This window comes from Callionymus lyra, chromosome 5 (genome assembly GCF_982586985.1).
Source record: "Callionymus lyra chromosome 5, fCalLyr1.hap1.1, whole genome shotgun sequence".
NCBI lineage: Eukaryota > Metazoa > Chordata > Actinopteri > Syngnathiformes > Callionymidae > Callionymus > Callionymus lyra.
The window spans coordinates 5609837-5628082 of NC_141822.1; the positions used below are offsets into that span (position 1 = coordinate 5609837).

The 18246-nt window shown below is 32.0% G+C and overlaps 2 protein-coding genes across 2 annotated transcripts in view; one reads left to right on the forward strand and one right to left on the reverse strand.

Moving 5' to 3' along the window:
- Positions 1–3186: 3186 nt before the first annotated feature.
- LOC148079116 (uncharacterized) lies at positions 3187–5742 on the reverse strand. The gene is made up of 3 exons (XM_087792248.1): positions 5669–5742; positions 3658–3899; positions 3187–3589 (listed from the first exon to the last, which is right to left on the reverse strand). Exons 1-3 carry the CDS (start codon positions 5740–5742, stop codon positions 3471–3473), a joined length of 435 nt encoding a protein of 144 aa, XP_087648374.1. The 3' UTR covers positions 3187–3470.
- Positions 5743–8031: 2289 nt separating this feature from the next.
- pstpip2 (proline-serine-threonine phosphatase interacting protein 2) overlaps positions 8032–18246 on the forward strand; it is a 17393-nt gene continuing 7178 nt past the window's right edge. The window contains exons 1-6 of the mRNA XM_087790589.1: positions 8032–8090; positions 8635–8735; positions 13257–13331; positions 13665–13699; positions 15007–15113; positions 15192–15254. Coding sequence (XP_087646715.1) covers positions 8058–8090; positions 8635–8735; positions 13257–13331; positions 13665–13699; positions 15007–15113; positions 15192–15254 — 414 coding nt within the window. The 5' untranslated portion in view covers positions 8032–8057. The remainder of the gene's footprint in view (positions 8091–8634; positions 8736–13256; positions 13332–13664; positions 13700–15006; positions 15114–15191; positions 15255–18246) is intronic.

The window sequence follows — 18246 nt, forward strand, 5'->3', positions numbered from 1 at the left end:
ATGTACTTGTCACAACACTATCACAACACCAGAGTGAAGTACTCGAAGATACTAAAAAATACTCCCTTAAAAAGTTACATAAAATCATCAAGTTCTTGCCAATACACTCCCTTATTATGTTTTCTTGGAACAGGTCTGAGCACATGTGTTGTGATAATATTTAAAGATAGACTCGATGAAGGTTTGATTTATAATCAAGTTTGACAACTTTCAAAAGTACACTGTTAATAATAGAACTTCAACAACAGTGTATAATGTTCTTACTATTGAACTGATGTTTCAATCTTACAAAGTGCATGAAACGACAGTTTTTTCACTTTACATGAAGTGTATCTTCAACATTAGCTCATCTCTGAAACTAAACTTTGATGTCTTGGTAGTTTATTTACTTTCATACGTGGATACTATTATAATAGTGTAAAATAGTAATGTATTTTTATTCATTTTCTTTAAAGAAAATCTTCACTTTGACAGCAGAAAAGTATCATAAAGGAAAGTATTATAATTCATAATAAAGTCTAACAATTCTTAATAAACACAGTTGTATAAACCATATTATTTGATTAAAAACTATCATCAAATCTTCTATATTGTGAAAACTATTTGTTTTATTGTTTCAAAGTATTTTTTGCAAATAATTGTTTAGGTAAACTGTAATAAAATGAATGTTCTAATTTCAATATATTTTTGATCCATAGACCCATTAAATTAAATATTAAAACGTTATAATGAAAAGGTATAATTATGATTGGCTGAAATGTTTAAATGTATAATTCTTTAAATTCTTTAAAAGTTTAAATTTATTGTTTTTTTTAAACATGGAATTCATTTTTAAAATTTTGAATTTAAAAGACTATGAATTAAAAAATATTAAATTTGTACATTTTATTTTTCAATTATTTCATAAATGTGTTCATGATTCATCGTTTATGTAAATGTGTTTTTGCGTTCAATCAAAGTAAATTATTATTTTAATTTTATTTAGGTATTTTCTCTGATTATTATTATTACAGACGTTTGTTTCTGACAAGTTTACTTATAACATAAACCAGTAAATTAGTGAAAATTATTACCTGCTGTTGCTATGGGATACCGTGCAACCCATGGTGGAGCCGGTAGAGGGCGTAAGCACGCATGAAGCGGAACCCAGTTATAAAATAGATATAACTTGTTTTTTTTTACATGATTTATTTTCCCTGTTTTTGTCTAAAGTTTGTCTGCTAATACAACGACGGACATAAAGAGTCGTTTACAGAGAATAACAGCTTCATTCCAATAGTTCACACCAAGTAAAGAGTCACAAAAACAACCCAAACTAAACTTTATTCATCCTCATGTTGCCATGGAAACAAACACAGAATCTTCCTCCTACATGTGATCCATCAGGATGTTACTCCTCGAAGCAGAATGTTGTTGGTTCTAATCCCATCCAGGTAAGTACGATTAATCTGCCTAATATTTTTTTTATACGCAAATGCTTTTGTTTTGTCAATAGTGTATTTAATTAAAAAAAACAAAAAAATAAAAATAGAATGTAAAATTTGTCGACGTTTACTTTTATTATGAAACTTTTAGTGTTTGTTCACTTCCGGGTTTTGTCACGAGTTGTGACGGATTTCTCGCCTTGTTGTCGACTTGCAGTTTTTTAGTTTCACTTTTCAATATCGTGAACATGATTGAAACATGTGACACCAGTTTTTAACGTATGAGAGCAAGTTATTTAAAACATATTTCACATTGTTTAATTTGACATTATCCAGGTTTAGAGATTTATATTACACTATTAAAAAATATACATAATTTTCTTGGGCTTATTTTCTTTATTTGAGTCAGTTTTTCACAGGTTGTTTAAATGTACATTATGGATTTTAATATGCATATTTAATATTTTAGGGTAAATAAAACTGTAAAAGATGTGATGAATAATATAAATTATTATATAAATAAAATAAATACATAATAAATAATAAATACAATACAAATCAAACATACAACGAGTGAGTTCACAGAACAAACTGAACAAAAAAAGATAATTTCAATTATAGTTAAACAAAAATGTAATAATGACACAGGATATATATCTCATGATCTATTTTTTAAATAATAATGTTATATTTTTCCCCTTGATTTTCCACTTTGTTGTCGTTTTTAAATTTGTGTTACAGGAAAGTGATGATGTTATGTTTTCCTTCTTCTTGTCAATAAAATACATGTTTAAAATTAAATAAAATGAAACTGTGAAGCTTAAGAAAAGTACATTTCATTGAGATAACCTCAGGTTCATAGCAGTCATGTTAGGATGTTTCTAGAAAACAGTTTAAATAATTAAAAATGCAATTATGAAGTAACGAATAAATAAGATAAATGCATCATTTACATTTAAAATTATGATAATTCCGTTCTTTATTCATTTTTTCTCATTTTTCTTCACAATTTAATACTTTATTTTTGACGCGGTTATTCACATTTTCATTTATTTATTTGAATCGATTTATTTCAACAGCTTGTCACGTGTTTTATCACAACTTCGGTTGTAGAAACTTGTGACGTCGAACTTGTTGAGTTGGAACTTCCGGGTTTCACTTTCCTTCTACGAACGTCATCGGTACGTCGGTGTGTGTGTGTGCGTGTGCGTGTGCGCGCGCGTGTGTGTTTGTGTTTCCGTGACGCGGCGGTGAGACGGTTTACTTGTTTAACTATCCTGTAAATAAACATTAATACAAATACTTTGTTTGAAAAAAATACGTATTTTTCATTTAATTGTTTTTTTTATTATTGCGTTTTACTTCGGAATCATATTGTAAAAAAAAAAAACTTGTTTGTTTGGTGTGGTTTTAATAAAATATATAATGAATAAAATAAGATTAAATATAATAATACAATCAAACAGTCCTTACTACATATACATGTTTTTTTTAATTCAAATAATTTAATTTACTCTGTCAACTATGTCATCTTTTAAATACCTTATAATGTATTTTGGTTTTTCTTACTGAAACTTTTCATTCACCAAACACGACATATTATATATGTTTATACTCATACAACAACTATATTTAACGAAAAGTTATAATAGTATTATAGTAAGTATAACATAGATATTTTTTCACATTTAATTTGACATATTTTGCTCGTAATATTCGACAGTATTTCTCTCTATTTATGGGAAATAAAAGTACAAAAACATGTGGAAAAGAGTGAATATTTATTAAATACGTGGATAAATATTTCTGACGTCATCACAACACGTCTGACAGCGTCATCGTTCCTCGTCACATGTCAACAGAACATCAACCTCTTCGTCCACTTTCTTCTGGGGTCAGACTCGGAACCAGAACCATAGTAAAAGAAATCCAACCTCGACGGTCGCGGCGGGTCAGAGGTCACCGGGAGCTCCAGAAGCTCTGGATCTTTTTTGTTTCCTTTTTTCAAACATTTTTTTTCTCCAGGTTTTCACGAAGATCTTCCGGTCACTTGATCTTCGTGACGCTCTCGTAGTTCTTGAGCAGGATCCGCAGCAGCTGGACGGTCCAGAACAGCTGGTCCCCGATGTTGCGGAGCTCGTGCGCGCACACGTCCACGATGGTTCCTGGGAAATAAATCCATTAATCGACAATAAAACACTTGAATCTAAAGTCTCAAAGATCTTCTTCTCACCTTGAACGGCCATTTTTAAAGACTTGTCTCGAGGTTCAAGGCGAGTCTCTTCAGAGAACTTAGTCTGAGTGTCTTCAGAGAACAAAGTCTGAGTGTCTTCAGAGAAGGAGAACTTTTCTCTGGACCAGGAAGAAGAACAAGTGAATAAATAGGTGCTCGGTTTAGCGCCTGTGACGTCACGGGAGGAATTCCCCACATAGGCCACGCCCACCGACAACACCGTCTGCGACCCAAGAAGGTAACTGAGTGAAAAACATGTTAAATTATTTAAATTGTTGCACAAAGAATATAAAACTGCGTGTACGTTTTAAATTTAAAAAAAAATCCATTCATTTAGAAAATAATTGCTTTTATTTTATTATATTAAAAAACAAAAATAAACGAGTTCAACCTTTAAATATACAAATAATTTAATGAAATAATTTAATAAAAACAAATCCAACCGTTAATAAAGAAAATATTGAATTCAACTATTAAAAAAAAAGAAAAAAAGATTCAATGCTCATAACATAATATTATAAAATGTCAAACATTATATGTAAAAAAAATCTAAATCAATTTAATTAAGTAAATAATCAAACCTTTGGATTCAGTTATTTAAAAATAAAAACGAATTAAACCTTTTAATAAATAAATTATTAAATTTAAATATTCGCAAAAATTATTCAATGCTTAAAGAACATATTATAATATTATATAATGTCAAACTTTATATGTAAAAACAAATTAATGAATTAAGTAAATAATCAAACCTTTGGATTCTGTTATTTAACAACAATAAAAACAAATTCAACCTATTAATAAATAAATTATTAAAATCCCATTATTTAAAATGAACGCTCAGAAAAGTGTAATGCAATAAAATAAAATGAATCCATTAATTTAGAAAATAATCAAATTTTTTGATTCTATAAAATAAAAAAAATAATTTAAATAACATAAACTAGTTAATTAATCTATTAAAGTACATTCTAAAGATGAAATATTCAATGGTTAAAGACAACATTTCAATAGTAAAAGTTCAAAGTTTCCAGATTTTAAATGATCAATTCAACCATATTCCTATTACGCTGATATATTTCCATACTTCTGCTACTACTACTGTAATATTATTTATTATTATTACTATTATTATTATTATTGAAAAAAATCCGTCATTAATTCATGACAATAAAGTCATTATAATTATTGTATTCATTATTGTTAAGACTGACAGAAACCAGGCAGCCAATCAGGAAGACACTTGGTAGATAATTAATTAAATGAGATAAAAAAGACTATATAAATAGAATATAAAATGGAAAAAGTAAGTCAGTAAATAAGTCATTCATATCTATAGAGCGCTTTTCCAGACCAGGGTCACAAAGCGCTTAAACAATCAAAACAATACTCAATAAAATATGTACTTAAACGGTCAAGACAACACCGAGACAAACACAGGAGTTTCTCTACATTTATATCATCAGATTTGTTCTGAACACACGACTTTGTTTAATTATTAATAACCAGATGTTGTCGTCACTCAGACAATACACAAGGTATTGTAAAAATTATTGGTTACGTAACCAGACTGTCGAGTTTATGATGTTTTCACTGTGAGATGATTCAACGTAGAAACAGTTGCTTAACTTTTGTACATAACAATGGGTGTTATATGTCAACACAATGTAACATCAAATGGAAAATAGTAAAAAAACAAACAAAAAAACCCCACTGTATTTATTTTGTTTAACCTTTTTTTTTTTAAATAAAAAAAAATATATTTTCCCTTGAAGCGTATTAATTTAATTTTTGACTCATATTAATAAAGAACTAAAATAATTTGATCAATTTAATCCCTAAACGTATTCAAGAAGTGAACCTGTCTGGTCGGTCATATTAGCAGGTAACACCTTATTTTCTCTCTGGTCGGTCATATTAGCAGGTAACACCTTATAAGTCTGTATGGTCGGTCATATTAGCAGGTAACACCTTATAAGGCTCTCTAGTCGGTCATATTAGCAGGTAACACCTTATACGGTCTAAACTTCGCGCCACCTTGTTCTTCCAGATTCTGTTTTGATTGCTGTCACACGTGCAAGTCATGACGTCACATTTCTTAAACATCGCTTTCCAACGCCCATTTATTTACTATTTTAGTTTGTTTTAACTTTGACGTCATTATCCCAGTTCTGTTTCAATTACTTTGACTCAAATTCAACAAATTAAAAAGATAATTTCACCTTAAATTCTACGTAAATGTCAATTATTTTTGACTCAAAAATGTAATTCTCGTTACTATTATCATTTTTATTTAATTGTAAATATGCATTCAAGTACCAGCGTAACTTTTATTTAAGTTATTACAGTACACACGAAATATGTACTTATACTGTACGTCAACGTAAAGTGCAGAACTATTTATTGACCGATAGAGGGCAGTCGTCATAAATAAATGAAAAAGTACAACACGTTTTTTATTTTTTATTTTGTTTATATATTGCTTCAAGCTGGTAAAATGCATTGAGTACAAATAATAATGTAAATTAATCTAAAATTACATTAAAAAATACGACTCACTAGACTAACTAGACTTACATATTTTTTAAATACAATTAATCATATAAAATGTTCCAAAATCAAAACCTGAATCGAATTTTTATTTTGTTTATATTTATTGGTACAAGCTGGTAAAATGCATTGAGTAAAAATAATAATGTAAATTAATCTAAAAATACATTTAAAAAAATGAAGTCAATTAGACTAACATGTTTTTAAAATACAATTAATCATATAAAATTTTCCAGAATCAAAACTTAAACCTGAATCCTGATTAAATGTATAAATGTATTACTTAATACAGCCAAATAAACGCTTCATATACTTAATAAATATAAAAACTATTTTCGATTGACGTCTAGTGTCATTCTAGGTCATTTCTATTCATCCTCCTGCTTGACTGACACATTATTTTCATTCCTTGTTTTCAAATATGAACAGAAGTCGACACAATATATCATTAAATAACCTTTGTTTGACAACAACGAGTCAGTCGTGCGAATGGAAATATAAAGACGAGATGAAAGTAATGAAAAGTTAAAAAAGGGAAATAAAGAGGAAGAGTTAACAAAACATGGACATTCAGTTGGACAAAAAATTGAGCAATACCATTAATGCCTATTTTAAGGAAGTCAGACAAACCAACAGATCATAATCTGACGATTCTTTTGGGAAATAACGTCAACATTTCCTGTTCAAAGATACTTGATGGACTTTCTCACATTGCAGATCATTTTGTAAAGAATGTTGTTTCACAGGATTGTTGAATATATGACAAACTAGGGGTATTTTCTCCAAACACGTTTGAAAACAGCATAAATGCATATGAATATGAGTATATTTAAGTATAAGTAAGTAAGTAATTTATATTTGTAGAGCATTTTTCCAGACCAGGATCTTTATTTAAAGTACATTTATTCTGAAAGTAAACAATAGAATCTCATGAAATCTCGTGAGTCTATTCTTCAGGTAGTCCACTTCAGGTGAGATACATTTCAGCCATGACAAACCAGGGATAATGTCTAGACAAACATTTTAAAAAAGCACACATGGAGATTACCATGATTATTTTCAAAGGGCCTTTATTTTGAAAGTGCATAAATAGAATCTCATGAAACGTCCTGAGTCTATTCTTAAGGTAAGTCAGTAAGTAATTTGTATTTGTATTGCGCTTTTCCAGACCAGGGTCACAAAGCGCTTAAACAATCAAAACAATACTCAATAAAAGATATACTTCAAAGGTCAAGATAATACTGAGAACAACACAGGTAACCTGATTCAGTCTATACAAATTTCAGTCATGCCAAACTATGGATATTTTAAATATAAGCCTTTAAAAAAGAAAATACCAATTGGAGGTTTTTCAAAGTGCTTCATTAAAAAGATGTTAACTACTAAATTACTAAATGAATAAAACGTTTTTTAATGAGGGTTTAATTCATTGAAAAGTCTGGGTTTATTCATGAAACATTAATAATAATTCGCCTTAGTATTATGCTCGAATAACCTGCCGGCGACGCTATTACCATAATAAGCAATGTGTGCGCGCAACACAGATTTATGTGTGCTGGTTTGACCGCGAAATAAATAAATATATATTTATATTTATTTTTTTAAACATCAGAAAAATGTAAATAATAACGACTTTGGATTTTATTCGTTTTTCTAGAAAACAAACAAAAAAACTAAAACAAACGACTTTCATCAAATAGAGCGCTTCAGTTCCTGACGTCACTGTGTAGGTCTGCTCTGATTGGACGTTCACTCACACGTGATCACCAGCTCCTACTATATAAACGCAGGACAAAAGTTTTGTGTCCGAAACTTGACATTTAAGTTCGTTTTTTAAGACACACAAAGTTATGAAAAACCTTCATTTTAAAGACTGCTTCTGGGTGAGTTGGATCTGCTTTATTCTCATGTTGAATATTAACTTCTATTTAATGTCACTCGTATTATATTTATCTTTTTTTTTCGGTAGTTTTAATAATAATAATAAAAAAGATAACTTGGCGCCAATTTTGCTCTCGATTTGACTCACTTTTATTCTTCCTACATTTGTAAAACTTTATTTATTTGCGGAAGTTTACAAGAAAAAAAAATACATACAGTACAAAACACGTTTTAAAACTATAATTAATAAATACAAATAATGATAGCAAAAATAAATATTAACGTAAAATAAACACTAAAATAAAAAATGACGAATATATTAACGATAATTAACATAAGTGAAGAAGAATATTTTTAATAAATAGTCGTACATTGTCCTCAAAGTCTCGTCTTTTCAACCAGGTAAACAAATGAAAGTGTGTAATCATAAGGTGTGAAATCATAGGGTGTCACTGAGAAAAGGTGTTTAAGTCTTTGGTGCAACGATGATGATGATGATGATGATGATGATGATGATGATGAAATGTGTTTATGTTCTACACCCAGAGCTCAGACCTGATCTGCACCGGCGGCTATGACGTCATAGTCCAGTACCTGAACGACGGGAGGAGGACCTGCAAGGAGGTGGAGGACTTCATCAAAGCCAGGTAATGATGGCCTTGAGTATGTGATGATAGTAGATACACAAGTCTGGACTCTAGAAATGTACGTTTGCGTGTTTATCACTTGGGTTTGTCCCAGTGGTGATAGTATTATTGTGTATATGTACGGAAACTCTTTAGAATCGTCTTTAGAAAACTGAGGAACAACTTCTTATGTTTGGTATAAGTTGAAGTTTGGTTCATTTGCAAGATTCTAGTTTGTTTTAACACATTAAAGTTTGAAATTTGAAGCAATTATTTGTCATAAGAAATACTTGTGTTCCTGTTGGAGTCTTATAGTCCAACTAAAGTGTTTGTGTGTGTTGTTGTGATGTGTGACTCTATTGTATCATCAGTGTGTGTGTGTTGTTGTGATGTGTGACTCTATTGTATCATCAGTGTGTGTGTGTTGTTGTGATGTGTGACTCTATTGTATCATCAGTGTGTGTGTGTTGTGATGTGTGACTCTATTGTATCATCAGTGTGTGTGTGTTGTTGTGATGTGTGACTCTATTTTATCATCAGTGTGTGTGTGTTGTTGTGATGTGTGACTCTATTGTATCACCAGTGTGTGTGTTGTTGTGATGTGTGACTCTATTGTATCATCAGTGTGTTGTTGTGATGTGTGACTCTATTGTATCACCAGTGTGTGTGTTGTTGTGATGTGTGACTCTATTGTATCATCAGTGTGTGTGTGTTGTGATGTGTGACTCTATTGTATCATCAGTGTGTGTGTGTTGTTGTGATGTGTGACTCTACTGTATCATCAGTGTGTGTGTGTTGTTGTGATGTGTGACTCTATTGTATCATCAGTGTGTGTGTGTTGTTGTGATGTGTGACTCTATTGTATCATCAGTGTGTGTTGTTGTGATGTGTGACTATATTGTATATCACGTTATTAAAACCGGACATCTCCACCTCCGAGGGACTCGTTGTATAAACAAAGGGGGGTGTGATTACAGCTGGAGGAGGAGTGAAGCCATTTTCACGTCATAATGGACTCTCGTAACCTCTCGTTCGTCCAGATTTCAGAGCAACTTTATAAAGTAATAAGTTAAAAACATGGTCATGATGAGGAACTAACTGTGTCTTGAAGAACATTTACTAAATGTCAGGAGAGTTGAGTTTATCATTAGTTGACTTTATTGATTGAATATTTAACTGTCACAAAATTAAAAATACAAGTTTTTTAACTTGCTCTCTCTCCAGGTGCATCGTTTTCATTGTTTCACTCCAGCTATTGTGTTATTTCGGGATATACTCAGGACAGGATGTGAATACTTTGAGCTGCCGGCGGCAACAGTCATGGAAACGCTGTCACACTGTAGCTCCTCCCACAAAATTAACAGGTTTTAATGCGTAAACTTTACTTTTATTCACAGCAGCGAAGCACAGACTGGCCTTGAATCGAATGTGAAAAATAACATATTCCTGTCGAGTGTTTATTATTACTACGTGGCACCAGTAATGTTAATTAAAGTTCCATTGTAGTGATGTCATAGCGTCTCAAACCTACAAGAAATACACTAAAGTATTACGTATATAAGGGTTTAATCATTTTTGTGTTGCAATTAAACTTATGGCCGCTAGATGGCGGCAGTCACAACGTCCTCCGCAGCAGAAGAAACGATGAAATACCGCAAGATCCCGGCGATGACTGAGGACGAGAGGATACAGTGCTTTTACAGCAGATATTTGGACATATTTTGGTTTGAAAACAAATGAAAGTAGTTACGACTTCGTCAAGAGTCATGTGGTCTGTAAATACTACAACACCAGAGTCAAGTACTGGACAATACTACACATATATACTTGTTACTACACTATCACAACACCAGAGTCAAGTACTGGACAATACTACACATATATACTTGTTACTACACTATCACAACACCAGAGTCATGTAATCGACAATACTACACATATATACTTGTTACTACAACACCAGAGTCATGTACTCGACAATACTACACATATATCCTTGTTACTACACTATCACAACACCAGAGTCAAGTACTGGACAATACTACACATATATACTTGTTACTACACTATCACAACACCAGAGTCATGTACTCGACAATACTACACATATATCCTTGTTACTACACTATCACAACACCAGAGTCAAGTACTGGACAATACTACACATATATCCTTGTTACTACACTATCACAACACCAGAGTCATGTACTCGACAATACTACACATATTTCCTTGTTACTACACTATCACAACACCAGAGTCAAGTACTGGACAATACTACACATATATCCTTGTTACTACACTATCACAACACCAGAGTCAAGTACTGGACAATACTACACATATTTCCTTGTTACTACACTATCACAAAACCAGAGTCAAGTACTGGACAATACTACACATATATCCTTGTTACTACACTATCACAACACCAGAGTCATGTACTCGACAATACTACACATATATCCTTGATTTTATCATTACCTCCTGTGTCGTGATACGCATAGTATCACCAGAATACAAAGTTCTCATTCATACTATTTCCGTTTTGTGTCAATTCACTTTAAAGTTTCTGTAATTTATTGGTAAAAAAAAGAGGAAATTCCACTTGTATATATAGAGTATGATGATAAACATTAATGTACCAAATTATAATTATAACATTTTAATATAACACTTCTAAACCCATTCAGATTGAATAGATATTACTTTTTGATAGTGTGGTTGATTACTTATGAGTACAGTTGGTTCCTCTTCACAATAAACCTGGTTTAATTCATTCATAGTTTTTATGTTGTTTTTCATGTAAACAAACACTTTTCTTTTCTCTCAAAGATGTTTTTCGATTTTTATAAATGAAATACTTTTTCTGTATTTGTTGAAAAGTGAAGAGTTGACGACCCCTGACCTCGATCCTCTTAAGTCAACCTTATGTCTTTTTTTAATTGTGAATTAAATTTGTAAAACAAAAATCAAATAAAATCTAAGGTATAATCCTGATGTTGAAATACTTGTAACAATGTCGTTCGCGATGACTCTTAACTTATGCTGTTTAAAAGAGGAAGTTAATGTTCGCGGCTCTTTTTATTACCAAATGATTTACAAAACCTTGTACTGCAACACAATGTGAACGGTTGAGAAGGAAAAGAGAAAGTACTTTTTTTTGTTTTACTTTAGTACCTACTATGTTGAATGTTGGAAAGGTTGATGTATAGTAAAAGCATTTTATCTCTTACTAAACATCAACTTAAAAACATGTAAAACACATTCACAGTTAATCATATACAAGTCTGGTTCCCTTTCTATTTGTGTATATTCAAAGCAGTTGCAAACATAACTAAACTACTCCATGAATGGCTGAATGTTTGTTTTTAATTTATTTTTTAAGTAAATAAACAAGGTGCCAGTTGAAAGTTAAGCTGTAATGGATGTTGACATTTATTAAGACAATTTACACAAGAAAAAAAACCTGCAAAATCTTAATACAACACACTTCCTGTTAATAAATATTACGGCCTAGAGTTTACATCAATTTTGTTAAGTTTTTTTTCCACAATAATGTATCAATATTCAGAAGCCCTGTATCGATTTTTTTTTTTGCTTTCAGATTATATTCTATTTTTATCATAGTTTTTATGTATATGTTTAAAAAGTGTGTGTAAAAAAAGCAATTTGTTTTTTTTGGAAATTGAAATTGCAAGTATTCCAGTGTTTCTTCCTTATGTGTTGCAACTAAACCTCTGGCCTCTAGATGGCAGCAGTTATTACTTCCTTCACAGCTAAAGGAAGATGGTGACGACTGAGGACAAGAGGATATAGATAGGATTTCACAATACCCCACTGAAATTCAACAGTACTCTATCAATTTTATTAATTAGAAATCTTATTTTACTTTATCATAGTCCTTTTATAGTTTATTTTTGAATAAACTACATATAAAACCGAATCATTCATTTTCTTTTTACAATTAACATGCAAAGATTAATGGAATTTGTGCATTTTTGTGTCGCAATTCAACTTCCGGCCTCTAGTAGTCATTACGGCCTCCGCAGCTAAAAGAAACAATAAAATCTGATATCACGGCGATGACTGAGGTCGAGAGGATACAATTCAATCTTATCGTACACGTTTTTTTATAATAATGAAATCCCGCGAGATCCTGGCGATGACTGAGGACGAGAGGATACAGTGAGTCCAGCAGCTTTTAAAGAGGATGTTTGGACGCATTTTAGTTTAAAACAAATGAAAGCAGTTACGACTTCATCAAGAGTCATGTGGTCTGTAAATACTACAACACTAGAGTCAAGTACCCGACACATACTTCATACGACAAATACATCCTTGTTCCAACAGTATCACAATGTATTGTATTATTGCCCTTGTATGATAAAACTTATTGTATCGCCAGATTTTCGCCATTTTTGTCTGCAAACTCGACCGGTAAAAAAGTTTTATTGTGTTTTGTGTTATTGCCTGATCTAGTTTCCACCCAAATACTTTATCATCCATTGTTTTCAACAGCTTGGATGTTGTTTTTTTCAGGGCTTTTATCGAGGAGAGATACGCCAAAGATCTTCTTGGTCTGTCAAAGAAAGTTTGTGGACACAACGAGATGAAGTAAGAAGAACCTTTTTCTGCATAAACATCATTTGAGTGGAAAGAAATATTCATGTTTCAAAACGAGGTCATTGTGTTTTAGTCCTACAGCATGATATAGGTTTAAATAAAATAAAAAAAACAATGAAAAAATTAGATTAGAATACAAATGTACACTATTTTCATATACACAGTATATATATATATATATATATATATATTTATACACAGTTTACATGTCAAATGTATATCTAGTGGAGGCAAATATTAATCAACTTATGGATCGTAACTTTTGTTGAAGTTAATTATTTTGTTTAAGAATTAATTCAACAATCTTTTTCTCTTTTCGTTAAGCACGCTGAAAAGATCCCTGGACATGTTCAAATTGCGTAAGTTTCATTGTCTATTTCATGTGAAGTGTTAAAGGTCAACTCTTCAATTCAATTTTATTTAAAGTGTCTTATCATAACAAAGTTATCTCAAGACACTATACAGTTGAAATAAGACTACAGTTGATTAGGGAAAAATAGATCCCAGCAATTCAACAAAGAGCAAGAAACAAAACACTGTACAGTGAGCAATGGCGAGGAAAAACTTCCTTTTAGAAGGCAGAAACCTCGAGCGGAACCAGACTCATTGTTGACGGCCTGCCGCTTTGACCGGCTGGGAGGAAGGATGGGGGGGTAGACAGATGGATAAGGAGAGGAGTGAGGGAGGATATAGTGAGAGAAAAGAGGAGAGTGTAGGGGAGTCCATGGGGGTGCTGGAGAGAACTCGGGACTCTTGTGAAAACTCCAACTCTCCTGACTCACATGTTTGAAATGTTGAAGTCTTCCTCTCCAAGATGCAGTAAGTTCCTCATCAGGACCATGTTTTACACTTATTACTTTATAAAGTACCGTATTTTCCGCACTATTAGGTGCACAGGATTATAATGCGCACCTTTAATGAATGGCCTGAACTGTTAACTACATAAATAGTTTGCACTGGATTATAAGGCGCATAGAATAAAAGATACAGTCAAACGTTTGACTGGGGTTGTGTTATGCAACCACTAGATAAAGCTGTGCTAAAGGGAACGTCAACAAAACAGTCAGATAAAGTCAAACTTTAATAAGCGTCTGACAACTCCGTTCACTCCCATGGTAACGATGTTCAAATGATGTTTAAAAGGCTTCAAGCAGCAGCGCGTGAGACTGGTGTTGTGAGCAGACAAATGTTGAGCAGCAGTGAAGTTGAGCGCGTGTATGACGGCTAGAGCGCGCGTGTATGACATGTTGAACGCACGTTTACGACTGGTCGAGCGCAAACAAAATGTTTTGAGTGTACAAAAACCAAGACACACTCGCTCAAAACGGTGGCAGTAATCTTACTCCATAGCCGTCGGCCATGACGCGACGTGCGTCGTTAATCCCAACCGAGACGCAATGACGTAATCCCGCCCACACTTTGCTGGAATAGGAGTTTTTTGAATGGAGACAGAACCCTAAGTGGTTTATCTACTGGAACTGCATGTAACCGGTTACATGACGGTTACAAGACTCGACTACACGTGTAGAAAACATAGTAAACATCGACTACCCTAGTATCTGATCCAGTGACTAGATTCATGTTCTGACTGAATCGTTTTATATAAATAAAGAGTTCATTAAAAAATATATTTAGAAAGAATGAATTCTCCATGTTTGCTCTCCAGAGATGGAACATGTGAGTCTCTCTCACATCCAACTGGCCCAGAACATGCGAGAGGAGGCCAAGAAACTGGAGGAGTTCAGGGAGAAACAAAAGGAATGCAGGAAAAAGGTCAGAAACGTCTTTTTTTTTTTTCTTACAGAGTAATACGACATTGTTTCTATAAGAGCTTTGAACGTTTGATTCCAGATCGAGCAGCACATGGATTCACTGCACAAACTCAAGTTGTCTCACAGCAAGAAAACCTTGGATGTAAGTAGACGAACGTTCACCATCATATCGTCTTTGAGAAATAACTGCTATAACCGTTATATTTGGTGCAATTCTGTGAAATAGATCACGTTTTTTTTCCTCAAAATTTGAGATTATAAAAGTAATTTTAAACATGTTTTATGAGCAAGTCTACAGCGCAAAATTGACTCACACCTTTGCCCAAAAATCATGCAGCAACTGAGAATTTTATCTTATATTTAGTTTTATTATGCACAAGTTCAACTCTTTTAAAGTTTAACAATTTTTCGGTTTTTGATTTAGGCCAGTTGTCCTCTGCATTTGTAATAATTAAAAAAAAATGTTTTTACATCACATTATATATATTTTTAAATTAAATAATATACAATAGTTTGAACGTATTAGTTACTTTTATTACATTTTTTTGTTCATGTTTAACCATTATATTTATGCTTTACAATTCTTCATTTTGGTCTTGATGGCCCCTGGCAACCGTCTCTGTATACAATGTGGCCCCTGAGGAAATATAGATGGTATAGTACCACCGCTCTAGCTGGAGTCAAAAGACAAGTCAAAAGATAAAATTCTAGAATTCTTCAAAACACACCTGAGGCAGGAAAAACGGTGTCTCTTGACGTGCAACAGTGTTTCCACTTAAGTCTCTTCTAGACGACTGACCTCGTCTTATCTGGTCGTCAAACTTAATCACACAAGGGGCCAAAAACAATTTCACAGTCCAGTGTGACAAAATGTATTTGTTCTCCACTGTGACAGGAAGTATGATGAGTTTGATCACGAAATTGTCCGTCTTTGTCGTGTTTTATCTTGGTTTTCTACAAATACTTTCCTTCAACGCGTTATGGTTAATTCTCTTTGAAATTGTGTACATCAATAGTATCTGTTCTATATTTTTTACTAGAAACTGGTCCCTTTAAAAACACATGTTTTATTACATCATTATATGTGTATACAATATACCCATCATTGAAGAAAAACAAAGAAAAACAACAATTAAAATAATAAAATTATATATATATATATATATATATATGAAAAAAATGTATGAATGTACATTTGCAATATTGATGAGGTTACAGTCTTCTCTGTTCCCCTATAAAAAACATGTTCTACATTTTCTATTAAAATCTCCCTTCAAACTTTGTTACTGATCCTTTTTCTTCAGATATTTCAGGAACAGATTTGATATTTTTCACATTTGTCCTTCAACATATATGTGATTTTTATTATTATTACTTATTTATTTTTAATTTCAATGTTAAATGTTGAGTCAGTCCTGGCAGCCCTTGAGCAAGGCTTGGTTCCGGTCACAGTCTTCCATGTCACAGCTGTACTTTATTTATTTTTTAAACACAATTTAAAGGAATGATCCTGAATATATTTGTGGTTTACTGGGTAAATACCAAATACACAACATTTAGCTTTGTCATGGTTAATGACATTTTCTCAATGTCTACCAGACTTCTCTAGATTTTTTCCACTTTTCACACATTTACAAGTGTTATGTATTTTCACCATCTGGCATCAAGTTTATTTCTCACAGATTTCTGTTGATATTTCCTCTTGCAAGTCTGCGTTTCACGCTTTTAGTTTAGACACTGATGACTTTAGGGAAAAACAATTGTGGGTATTATTTATGAAATTATTAAATGGATATATATCTAATATTTTCTCTTGAACGGACAACGCAGTTTTCTTCATTTCCCATTAATTGGCTCTAATTTAGTTTCCTTTCTGGTAGGACTGAGTCAAGAAACAAAAGAAGTCTTAGTATTTCAGGATATATGTTTGTAGTTATAGGGTTTAAAATCACATTTATTCTTTTTTTGTTGCAATAATTTGTACAAAACTACTCTGAGGCACATGAACTCTTCAGTAAAAGGAGCAAAGATCAAGAACTCTTTACCTACTGAACTAGTGCTAATCTCTTGAAAGCATCAACAAGTTATTGATGACATAAATGTAACTATCATAAACAACACCATACATAACATCATTAAGTAATGATTTCAAGATGAATTGATACAAAACGTTTTCCAATGAAACTGATATAAATAATAATTACACAATATTTTTTTCTTGATTCTTTTCAATCTCTAAAAAAAATCTAATTTTGACGAGTTTATTATTGTTCGATTTTAGTCAAAAATGTTAGGTTGTATATTTGTATATGTAATGTATAAGTATATGTTTGTTAATATATTAACTATGACGTTTACAAGACAAGAGACTGTTTTACTGATTTCTTAAAAAAGTGTTTTACTGAAACTAATGTAAAAAAAAGTTGAAATAAACTACTATATTTCCAGTTTCTTCTGATGTAGTATTTCACCTGTATTTGTTAAATGAATATTTCTAAAGTAATTTTCAAGTACTCAAACGGAGTAGATGAAACTTCTCACTCTATTAACCGAATTAACCGACCTCGGTTCATGGAGTATCTTCCGACCAGAGTAAGAGGAAGATAAAAAAAGAGAGAAGTTGTCCGTAGAACTAGACCTCGTCTCATCTTCTCATGGAAGGTTTTATTAAACCACTACATGAATCGCCATTTTATTACTGTATTTTTGTTTAGATGATATTGAAAATGTTTTTTTTTAAATAAAATATAAGAAAATGAGTAGAAGAACAAACTGTGACCAGTTGCTCTATTTGTATATTTTGCATTTTAAGGAAACGCCAGAAACTTCCCTTTTCGTTTTTAACTAAAGGTCTGTTGTGATCCACAGAAGCGAAGAGGAAGAACTGTGACATAAAACTGTCATTTCGTTTAGAGGATTACAAGCCAAAAGATCAAATATTTGACTTGTAAAGTGTCTTTCTCAGACCTTGGGTCACGAAGCACTTAAACAACAGAGCAATACACATTTAAAAATACAAACAAATGAAGAAACTTTAAAAGTTCAAGACAACACTCATCAATGGACGCTATTATTGTTGTTAACATTACAAATTCTGACATTTAAAAAACAGATTGAACTAGAAAGAGTGCATT

What these genes read in the sequence shown, in the direction of transcription:
- LOC148079116 (XM_087792248.1), bottom strand. Translation starts at nt 5,742, where the DNA reads ATGACTTGCACGTGTGACAGCAATCAAAACAGAATCTGGAAGAACAAG. An exon ending in CGAAGTTTAGACCGTATAAG is followed by an intron (nt 3,900 to 5,668) that starts GTGTTACCTGCT and finishes TTTTTCACTCAG; the next exon opens with TTACCTTCTTGGGTCGCAGA. An exon ending in TTTAAAAATGGCCGTTCAAG is followed by an intron (nt 3,590 to 3,657) that starts GTGAGAAGAAGA and finishes TTTATTTCCCAG; the next exon opens with GAACCATCGTGGACGTGTGC.